Below are 10,923 nucleotides of genomic sequence, written 5' to 3'. Positions count from 1 at the left end.
CTTAATTGATGCTACCAGTAATATGGGCAACTCCATTCAACTGATAGATACAATTCGGTCGTCTTTCATGTCCGCAGTTTTAAATTTTATTGTATTGTGACCTCACTTTTTCTCTTGCGTGGATGTTGGAGAGTGAAAAAATTGTGATTTATAATTCGAAACAAGTAAATTCGAATTGTATATATAAGTACGCGAATAGTAAATTGAATCTACTTTATTTGATTTATGTTAGCCTCCTCTTCCTATAAATCGAATTCAATTGATTCGATTTACTATGGGTTGCGTAAATCGAATTCAATTGTTTTTATTTATTATGAGTCTTAAATTAAATCTCCTTGTTTCGATTTACTATGTATAGACAGAAATCAACGTATTTTTTCACTAATTCAAATCCATAATAAAATCCTATATAATTCAATAAAATATATCAAATCAACCACAATTTAAAAATAAATTTAATATAATAACATAGCATAAAATTTTTAATATATAAAATAAAATAAAATAAAATTATTTACACAACTTATATATAAAAATTATTTAAGTAAAATTTTTTTTTGCGCGTCTCTGTAGACGACCCCTTCCAGATTTTGCGGGTCCTGTTAACCTTCCTGTCGTAGATAATTTCCATGGGTAAATAAGAAATATTATATTTGGGAGTTTTTTTTAGCCCTTTGGATAGGGCGCATAATGCAAACAATGAGAAAGTGATTCGGGAATGAGCCCATCTTATCTCGCTGGGTAATGTAAACATTGAAAGATGCTCCGTGGAATTTTGGCAACAAAAAGGGGATGTAGTGAAGAACTCTTTAGTATACCCAAAAAAAAAAAAAAAACCCGAGCTCTTCAGTAAACTAACTTAGGTTAGTTGAGTAGTTAGCTCACTCGTCCGCTTAAGTAAATGTCGGGAGTTTCCCGCCTTGTGCATGCAGCAACTCATTAGCCAGTGGCAGACTCTTAAATAGAACTCAGACTGCGACGAACTAATTCTTAATCTGTCGAGTTGGGAGATACCGTTTGGGTAAACAAAAAAAATATCAAAACATGAAACTGAAAAAAAGAAAAAAGAAAAAGGCAACTCGCTTTTGCATCACTGCCATGTCTGCCAGACTCGTACTCCCTTTGTATATTTCTGTGTAAAAGAAATTAAAAACAAATTACAGCAGCTGTGCAATTTGACAGATGAAGACGTTGTGATTATGCAGGTAGCAGCAAGTATGATCTGTGCTCAGGAACATTAATCAAACTATGTTATGACTATAAGCCATAATGAAGAGGGACAGTGAAATGGTAATTCTATTTTCTTACTATTTTTTTCCCCTTTTTACGTTCATTGCTATGATGATTGATTTATATTACTGTAGCAAGTCTTTCCTCCACTTTTTTTGCTTTGGAGTTCTACTTTTATGAATAAAAACAAAAAATGCTCTACCTTCCTGCCGGTAACAAGACAAAAGCTAAAAGTTTTGATTGAGTTTTAAGTTTAAGGCATTATCAGGATCTAGACAGCACCGACACTTACATTAGTGATTAAATAATAATAATATTACACTTCCAGAGAACAAATTCATAATCCCAAGTGAGACAATCATGCCCACAGAATGTTAACCATAAATACTCATCATCTCACTTATGAATATTGAACTGAATTCACCAACAATTATTTACTCATCATCTCGTGTCAATGTAAAAGGAGAGCAAATAATGTGCTTACTTCCATACATATTTCAACAGTACATAGATACAGAGAAAGAAAAATCAATGTGGATTCTTTTTTTTTTCTTTTTTTATAATAAGTGTAGTCAGTATTCTACGTATATTTTCGCTATGTATCTTGACTTCTTGATTCACCGGCAAATGAACGTGCTTGGTTGCATCTTCCACCTCAGTTCCATTCCATTGTGTTATTATGACCAAAACTTGGAAAGTGATTGAAATGCTTTCTCCCATTTGTTTCCCCTACTTTTTTGACTTTTGCAATCGAGTTTAGATATTGCAAGCTGTTATGAGTTACGCTGCCCCTATTAATTCCTATTTATATACCGACTTCTCTTTAAGCTTTCCACTTCTCCACATTTTTGAATCTTTTCAATAGCGATACATTCACCATTAGCAGTATTTTTGCTCCCGTGATTTAATTATTTTTTTGGTTTTTTTTCTCTTATGGTATTCCTCAACCCATCAGGTTAAGGACTAATCTAGCTTGATACTAAGTTCCAATTAAGAGTTTGTCAAAATTCGAATTTCGATACTTACTTAAGCGGACTAGTGAACTGACCAACCCAACTAGGTTAATCCCGTGATTTAATTATTGGCTGGCATAGTTTTGTTATTGGCGAAAACGATGAAAAGTAAGGTAGTTTAACTTGCTCGTGATAAACGCTTGCTATTGCTAGAATCATGTACAAGATACGAGGAAAAGGGCGACTCTAATTTTAATTCTTGTGTTTCTATTTTAGCTTAGCGGAATATTATTTGGACCAAGTGATGAAAGGGACATATTTTAGTTAAAAGAAAAGTAGTATATAAAAACAAGAGAGAGAATGTGAGTGATGGGTAGTGAGAAGTGAGAAGTGAAGGAGGAAATGAAAAGCACAGGAAGGCTTCCCCTTCTGAATCTCAAGAAGTCTCCGGAGAAAGAGAGGTCAGGCAGCCTCACTCCTCCGCTGGAGACGTCAGCTTCGGTCCCATTTCGGTGGGAGCAAGTGCCCGGGAAGCCTATTCCTTGCACGGCACTTATCCCCTTCTCTGATCCCAAAGACTTTCTCCCAAAGTGCCTCCACCTCCCTACCCCTCCGGCAAGGCTCATCATACCTTCTCCCAATGCCATCAATCTCAAGAGGAACAGGAACAGAGGGCGGTGGTTTGGTTCTTTGAAGAAGAAGCCCTTCATCAGGGACAGTAACTTGAAGCGTGCTGCCAGCTTCTCCACCACTTCCCACCCTTATGGCTATAAGCCTCGTGTCTGGGTAAACATTATTACTTACAACTCATGTAGCTTTCATGGATTCCAAATTAAATCTTATGCTTTCACTTGTTGCTTATTGTTGCAGACAACAATCTATGAGGGTTTGAAGCAGGTGGTTCCATGGAAAAACAAGAAACTCAAGGATGCTGGGAGCACCCATACCCTCTAATCATGGGTACCACATTTGCTTTATTGGAAGAGGACGACAGTAATTGCACTCAGGCTGTTTCTTTTGGGTGTCCACGCCACTCATACTGCGGAACCTGTCTCCTTTGCCTCATCTCATCAATTGTACATGATTTTCTACCTAGATTAGAATAGAAGGGTAACTATCTTACTGTAATCTGGCAATGTTATGGATATGTACTCAATACTCAATAATGCTAATTTATATGATTAATCTATTATTTAAGTTAATACTAGAAATTATGTAATACAATAAATATCTAATTACATCTTTTTAAGAGTTTAGCTAATGTTGAGGTTATCAATAAAAATATAATAAATTATATATAAAATTTAAATTTTTAATATATTTATTATGTATTTATTAACTAAAAAAATAAATTTTTTTTACTAATATTAATATTAAAATATGACTCAAGACACATATTAACTAAAAGATGCTAAAAAATATCAAAAAAACAATAAATTTACTAATCTTCAAGTAATTTTCTTAACTAAACCCTTTCTTTTAATACTAAAATGCGCTTAGCTTTATCTTAAGTTGATTTTCTTCTAAAGGTTTATATTATATGAATCATACCATAACCAAGCAAATATACCTTGCGCCAGATTGAATCATGCCTATTTATTGATTGCAACAAAATATTGTTCTTATGATGATCCAAATACGCCAATAGGTTAAACATGTGAATTGGGAGAAAAGGAAAACCCTATACTGAAATGAACTCAAATGTGACGTAATACACCCTTACTATATACTACATTTATAGTAGTATTATTGCTAATAAAGTGTCATTTTTTCTTCTTTAAAAGTGCCAACTCGATAATTCAGATGTTCAAGCTTGCATAGCCAAAAAAAAAACCTTTACATTGACCCGTAGAAACATTTTCAGAATCCGCACTTGCAAAGGAAGGCAAAATTAACTAGGAAGAAAAACTGATTTAACCCAACAGTTGGCCTAATTAACATGAGATGAGAAAAACCAACAGATGACAGTCATAAATGGAACCAAAATCCCAGAGTTAGTACTCTTATTCATTTCAAAGTATGAACGAAAATAAATTCAAGCAGGGAACTCCAATAATTTGCTCGAGTGTAAATTACATCACTTTTTACCCGTCATACCAGCAACTACCTGCAATGATGCAACATATGTCAATATCAGAAGATCATATACGTGGGGGTTGCAAGCGAAAAAGCATTCGGTAACCCTTTTTGTTAGAAGGCTCTAATTAGAAATAAGGATATATTTAATATAATGATACCCATTACCCTCTTGTTTCGTCATGCCTATACAAACACCACCAAAGAGGTACTCTGTCATATTTATAGCCACACTTCCAAATATCACTTAAATCTTACGGAACCATAGTATCTATTTCTGTAAATCCAAAGAAATGTGCGCAAATATCATCCAAATTCGACCAAAAGTTAGCGTAATTTTCCCTAGAAATTATTCACAGATAGCACCAAGAAGTACTCCCTCTCCAAATAATGGGAAAATGGAAAATAGCATTCTAGAATTGAAATGCAACATCAAACAGAAAATTCGATGCTAAGGTTATGGGATTATATCACACATTTAGAAAACAGTATCAGAAAGTTAGTCCCAGAAATAACACTCACATCGCTTAAAGCAGGTTGAGGAGGTTGCTTGGATTCCTGATATGAATCCAGAATGGGCCTCACAACAGCAGGAAGGAAAAGGCCTGACAAGGATTTCACAGTGAACAACCTGTCAATAGGAAATCTCTATATCCAATGCTAAATAAGTTATGACTAGATTGGTGAAACAACATAAACTGATTATAGGGAACATATTTCCCCATATGAAACTCATTGCATTGAATATTAATACAAAGAAAATTAATTAAATTAGCAGATTTTCTAGTTACATTTCGCGTTCTACAATGTTATATACGCTGGTAACAGGAATTTTCCATGTTTTGATTCAATCCAATTCAACGGCCAAGATTTTCGAGGGACATCTTTTTCCGCAATTAAAAAAAATTAAGACATTGGAATAAGCCCTAATTAAATCAGTCCGACTGCATCAAAGTACCACTGACAATCGATTGCAGATATGAAATGCCAAGCAACACTGAATTGATAAGATTATAGGCAGTAACAGAGCTTTTCTGAAACGAAAATATGGGAAGGAAATTAGGGTTTAGTGAGTGAAAGAGATACCGAAGCCAGCGATGAGGCAGGAAGCAGCAACAACGGGCTCTTGAACAATGAACATCTTCAGTTTCTCCATCACTGCCATTTTCAATTACGATTTAGATTTCGATTTCTTCTCTCTCCCAACTTCCTCTAGTCACAAGCTCAGGTTCGATCTTCTCGGTTCCTCTTCTCTCTTGTGTGTTTTACTTCTTTTTCTTTCTCTTTATTGAATATTTAATACATATTTTTTGGACGGGACCGGGTCGAATAAACAAAACAGAGGCATGTAGCCAATTAATTTCTGAGCCCTGTGGCCAATTAACAACGTCCCAGCCCACGACAAAAAAAAAAACCCAGAAAAAATGTGAAAGCTTAACAAAATATTATAATATTATAATGTCTAAAAGTATGAATTGTCCAACAAACTGTATTCTTTGAAATATACCCCCGCAAAAATAAAAAAATATTGTACTCCATGTCATAAAACCACTCATCCTAAAGTTTAAGCTGGTAAAAAAATGTAATAATAATAGTTATATCTCTAATACTGAATCGGACATTCCTAACCCTCCATTGTACTATTTATACAAATATTCTATTGATTCTCTATAGTTCTATTTTTTTTTAATAGCAAAATTAATTTTTGGAGAGAAGTATATAAATAACACTTGAAACCAGGAGGGAGGTGTAATTATCTGTTAATACGAAATTGTGAAGGTTGGGCATGACCGACTTCACTTTTGTAAATGAACACACAGAACTTACAAATTCATCAATTAGATACATACATTACAGATCACAAGTAGCATATTCGGAAATCGGATTTTATATACATCACATTTACATTCACAGGCACTAAGATATCTACAAAAATACATACAAATTTGACAAATTAACTGAGGCTTCTTTCCCACTCAACAATTTCACTTTGTTTATATAGAATAGCATGAATCAAACAGGACTATGCTACAAATGATGCAGGCAAGTATACTATAATCGAGGCAACATGCACCCCACAGTCCAACCCAAGAGTAATCCAGCTCCAACAAGGCTCAATCCTAAAGCAATCGCAACGGCATATGTTGTAACATCGCATTTTGGCTTCGATTGAATTTCGTCTCCCTGCTTCCTCTTCCGTGGTTTCCGTGGAAGAGACACTGGAAAGAGAGTAGAGATTGACTGATCTGTGTTCTTAATTTGACTGTAAAGTGCTTCAAGCTGCAGCAGTTGGAACCATTGCTTATATGCAAAGAGTTGTGAAGCCTGTTTGAAAATGAGCGCAACAATGTGTTCCTTCTCTGCGTAAGCTTTCTTTGCTGCTTCCTCTGCTTCCCTTGCACGAGTTTGAGAATGACATAATGCTTCCATTAGTTCAGCTTTACTGGGGTCTCCCTCAAATGTCACATCCTCGTCTTTGGTCCTATAACTGAAGCAAATTTACAGGTCCAAACAACTATAAGTATGAACTAATTCAATTGGAAACCAAACTCTGATGGTAAATTAGCCACTTAAGGTGCTAATGCAATAATGACATGAATAAAAAAAGTACCTCAAAGATTTGTGAGAAACTAAATATGAAAGGCCTTCATTGGCTGAAGATCCCTGCTTTTTATGCATCAAGCCAGAACCTATATTTCCTTGTTCATGATATGTCAAATTGGAAACACCTTTGAATTTAGCCTCCCATTCATGAGATGCTGTCCTTATTTTGTGATTGCTGATATTAGCATATGCATGTCCTCTAAAATGCTTCTTCTGAGGGGGAGGAAGGTCACAATTCTCAATATGGCTACGGGATTTCTGTGAGACAAAGGAAGCTAACTCATTTGTATCTGTCGTCCGCCACCAAGGCTCAGCTTTATCATCATCAATCCATGAGTAATTTGTTTGCTTGGACACCGAGCAGCCAACAGAATCAATCTGCAATGCCTCATGTTTTGCCACCACATCCATTAATTCAGGAGATGCCTCATAATTTTTGCTGAATGTTTTACTTTCATCACTAGCTTTCATTGTTTCAACCTCATCCTTATGATACCCATAATTAGGTTGCAAACGCAACCACCACCTAGATTCAGCTGATGGATCAGAAAATGATGATTTCCTGTCAAAATGGGTGACATTAACAACATGATTGGATTCATCTACTATATTGGCTGGTCCAGCATCCACCAATTTTGATGTTGCACATGAAGATTGACAAGCCAACTTAGGAGCTCGTTTCGCGTCTTCTTGGACAAAGCAACGATTAGCAGTTCTCTGCCACAGAGCTCTTGCTTCGGCTGCTGCCATCACTTACCTACTCTTGTTTCAAAATTTCTGTGCAAAACAAGAACGTTAATGGTTGGGAACAACTGAATCCATTTTGAAACAAATTATGCGTTAATGCACGAAAAAGTAAAAACCATGAAATCAAAAATGAGATTGTATTATCTGAACTAGTTGACTACCAATGTACTTGTGAAGGGTAAAGCAATGACAACAAAAGTCACTAGATTATAATTCAAAGTCCAAACAAACACCATGGTGTTTTAGCAACATGCTTAAAGCTTTTGAGTCACTAAAGCTTGGTTTGGTAAAGTTTTTTGAAGAGATGGGTGTGCTTACGGCTTTTAAAAGATGAGTACTTTTTGTGAGATATGTTAGCTAGAGTTAGTTATCCTTGGCTATAAAATAGCAAGGTTCAGAGTTAGCTAGGAGTTAGTTATCCTTGGCTATAAAATAGCAAGGTTCAGTGTATGATTATGCAGAAAAAAAAATTCTTTCAATAACACGTTTTTTTCAGTTACATCAAATTCCTTCTCATCTTTTTCTTCAGCCTCTGCTTTCTTGCTTCTCTGGCTTATCAAAATTAAAAAAGTTTAATATAACCTCATACATTAATTAATATCCCAATTTAATTTTTTACATTAATGTCTATTATAATAAGGGAAATAGCTTTTAGCCATTTATCAACTATTTAGAAACATAATAAGCGAAATAACTTATTCTCCTCAGAAATCTTCAATTGACCTTGAAAGTAGAATTGATCATATTTTAAGACGCGAATACATTGATTCTATCTACTTTTTACTTCATTTAGGAAGATGATTAGGAAAATTTTAAGAGGGTATATCATTATTTTTCATCATTAATCATGCAGTATAATAATGATTAGCGACCCTTCTTCATTCAGGTAAAGACAGTCAACGATAGCATTAATTGCTATAATTGAATCACCCATACTCAAGGGGTAAGGAATAAACAGATAATAGAAACCGAAACCTCTGAAAGATTCAAGCTAAAGACTTTAACAAAACCAAATCAAAGTAGTCAAACAAACCCCATATTCAAAACAATCATAAAAATCATCGACACCCACATGAAATTCGAAACAAATATAGACACTATCACAGAAAAGATGAGCGAATTCCTAATCAACCAGAACATTACAATCTCCCTAACAAACCAAAACTCCAACATAGTAATTGTTGGGGAAGAAAAAGAGAGAATGATTGAGCAAACTGACCAAAAGAGAAATCTGCATGATCAGCGCGAATGGAGAGAAAATAAGAGCATCTGAGTGAGCAATCAAAAGAGAAACTTGTTGGTTATTCGTTTTGGGCATCATGATACGCTGTCGGTTTTGTGATTTCAGTGTGGGAGCGCAGCTTTTTCCGCTTGTTGCTAGGGACACGACAACCCAAGTTTTATGACCCATTACGACGCCGTTTCCGCCATTATCTCTTAACACGTACGCACACAGTGTACTGGTCTGTGTCAAATGGTTGGTACTTGGTACACACTTGGCCTTAAGTGGGGTCCATGACAAGAAAAAAAAGATCTATCAGGGTATGATGACGATCCCTGGTGTTGACACGTGGCACTAGAATGAAGATGGACGGTGGATTTCTTGTCCTGCTCGCTCTCCAGAGATAAGGACTCTATCCATGTTGGAAATAAATAATTTTTATTTTATTGGTTTTAAATGTAAATTAAAAGGTAATAGTAGTGTATCTATAATAAATCAAAGCAAAAGAATTTTTGAGTTGTTTTTAAAATATTTAAGTATTTTTTAAAGTTTGTCTTTTTTTTTTGAGTGAATATCTCATCCGGTCCCTCACAATTACTTCGAAAGAACAACGAGATCCTTAAAAAAAAACACTCAATTCGGTCCTTGATATTTTTTTTTGAACTGATTAGTCCTTGTACAAAAAAAAATAAACTGAATTTTTTCTAGCACAGAAACTTTGTTGTCTTTTGAGATAATTATCAGAAATCGAATTAAATTTTTTCTTTGTTAAAAGTCTCGTTGTATTTTAAAATAATTGTCATATAGGACTATTTTATTTTTTATTTTTTTTGGGTCATGAAGTTTGTCTGTTGTTACGATTACTTGGGAGTTGGGATTGGGAGGGAGGATTTGCCCATCTGGGCCAGGCCTGCTAGATGATATGAACCCATTGGAACCTTTATTTACCAAAAAGAGATGTTCACAGTTTGGCCATTCCTCAATGTCAAAACTCAAAAGGGAACTATAGACAAACAAGTTGGTTTGATTCTATGAAGTACGGACACTTTCTTGAATTATAATGACACATTTTGTATATGATATTTATTAACTCTCATCTAATATATATGTCTGTTGTGTCTAACTATATCTTAATTAAAAGTAAAAAAAATTTTGCTGGGCATGCTTGGACACACTTAAATATTATCACGTGTCAGCGTGTCCAATCTTATTATTAACATATATTCTTGAAATGAATTTAGATATAGTATATATTATTATTTATTAAATCAAAAAATATTTTAAATACTTGATATAATTAAAATAAGATATTAAAAATAATTTAAAAAATTAATTTATATTTTAATATCGATAAAATATCAAAATATCATTACGATTTATCTAAAAAATACTTTATATTTTATATGTATGCGTGTCTCGTGTCTTACAAAATTTAAAATTCGCATGTCGGTGTGTTCTATGTCGTGTCGTGTCCCGTGTCCGTGTCAGTGTACGTGTATCATAGGTTTGATTTAATAGTTATAGTTAGTTTACTAGCTCATTTAAATGAATTCAAATTCTACCTTGTGTATAGGGGTGTACATGGATCGGGCCACACCAGATTTGACTTAACACAGACCCGACCCGAAAATATAGATCGGACCTAATTTTTAGACCCTAACTCGATGAAACCTACACACCTTGGAGTCGGGTGAAAATTGGGTCTTTTACTTCCTATTGCTGAGAAGTTGGAAGATTCAAATTTCAACACATGGAAGCATCCAGAGTTTGTCTATGCAAAATCATCTTGACTCAATTTGAACTAGTCCCAAAGCCTCAACTTGCATCAGCAGCTAAAGCAGATTCAATGACTAAAACAGATTCACCAATTGAAGCCTCAACTACTGATCTTCTTTTACTTTCAATAATAATCATCTTGCTGCTTTGATAGCTAGGTATGGCATAAAACGTTAGGTCATACATCTATGAATAATGTTTTACGGGTCTTAAGACAATGTAACATTGATATATCAAATAAATTGCCTCAAGATGGAATCTATGAAATTTGCTGAGTTAATTTTCACTGACATATGGGGCCTTCTCCAATCATCT

At 34.6% G+C, this 10,923-nt stretch overlaps 3 protein-coding genes across 3 annotated transcripts; 1 reads left to right on the top strand and 2 right to left on the bottom strand.

Annotated features, from left to right (window-relative positions):
• The first annotated feature begins 2,091 nt into the window (after positions 1–2,091).
• On the top strand, positions 2,092–3,370 carry LOC130936165 (uncharacterized). Its single transcript, XM_057866189.1, has 2 exons — positions 2,092–2,969; positions 3,054–3,370. Exons 1-2 carry the CDS (start codon positions 2,586–2,588, stop codon positions 3,135–3,137), a joined length of 468 nt encoding a protein of 155 aa, XP_057722172.1. The 5' UTR covers positions 2,092–2,585; the 3' UTR covers positions 3,138–3,370.
• A 631-nt stretch (positions 3,371–4,001) lies between these two features.
• On the bottom strand, positions 4,002–5,580 carry LOC130935643 (uncharacterized). Its single transcript, XM_057865484.1, has 3 exons — positions 5,346–5,580; positions 4,782–4,864; positions 4,002–4,290 (listed from the first exon to the last, which is right to left on the bottom strand). Exons 1-3 carry the CDS (start codon positions 5,422–5,424, stop codon positions 4,261–4,263), a joined length of 192 nt encoding a protein of 63 aa, XP_057721467.1. The 5' UTR covers positions 5,425–5,580; the 3' UTR covers positions 4,002–4,260.
• Positions 5,581–6,067: 487 nt separating this feature from the next.
• Positions 6,068–9,058, bottom strand: LOC130932564 (uncharacterized). The gene is made up of 3 exons (XM_057861909.1): positions 8,830–9,058; positions 6,871–7,640; positions 6,068–6,747 (listed from the first exon to the last, which is right to left on the bottom strand). Exons 2-3 carry the CDS (start codon positions 7,611–7,613, stop codon positions 6,312–6,314), a joined length of 1,179 nt encoding a protein of 392 aa, XP_057717892.1. The 5' UTR covers positions 7,614–7,640; positions 8,830–9,058; the 3' UTR covers positions 6,068–6,311.
• Positions 9,059–10,923: the final 1,865 nt, after the last annotated feature.

This window comes from Arachis stenosperma, chromosome 6 (genome assembly GCF_014773155.1).
Source record: "Arachis stenosperma cultivar V10309 chromosome 6, arast.V10309.gnm1.PFL2, whole genome shotgun sequence".
Lineage (NCBI taxonomy): Eukaryota > Viridiplantae > Streptophyta > Magnoliopsida > Fabales > Fabaceae > Arachis > Arachis stenosperma.
Note: the sequence above shows the minus strand (reverse complement) of the source record. Positions and strands in the feature narration are given on the sequence as shown.

Bases quoted from the DNA above. Each gene is read 5' to 3' on its own strand.
- LOC130936165 (XM_057866189.1), top strand. From the start codon at position 2,586: ATGAAAAGCACAGGAAGGCTTCCCCTTCTGAATCTCAAGAAGTCTCCG. The intron at 2,970-3,053 runs GTAAACATTATT...TTATTGTTGCAG, and splicing joins GCTATAAGCCTCGTGTCTGG to ACAACAATCTATGAGGGTTT.
- LOC130935643 (XM_057865484.1), bottom strand. From the start codon at position 5,424: ATGGCAGTGATGGAGAAACTGAAGATGTTCATTGTTCAAGAGCCCGTT. The intron at 4,865-5,345 runs GTATCTCTTTCA...AATCCTTGTCAG, and splicing joins CTGCCTCATCGCTGGCTTCG to GCCTTTTCCTTCCTGCTGTT. The intron at 4,291-4,781 runs GTGAGTGTTATT...GCATCATTGCAG, and splicing joins CTCAACCTGCTTTAAGCGAT to GTAGTTGCTGGTATGACGGG.
- LOC130932564 (XM_057861909.1), bottom strand. From the start codon at position 7,613: ATGGCAGCAGCCGAAGCAAGAGCTCTGTGGCAGAGAACTGCTAATCGT. The intron at 6,748-6,870 runs GTACTTTTTTTA...AATTTGCTTCAG, and splicing joins GTTTCTCACAAATCTTTGAG to TTATAGGACCAAAGACGAGG.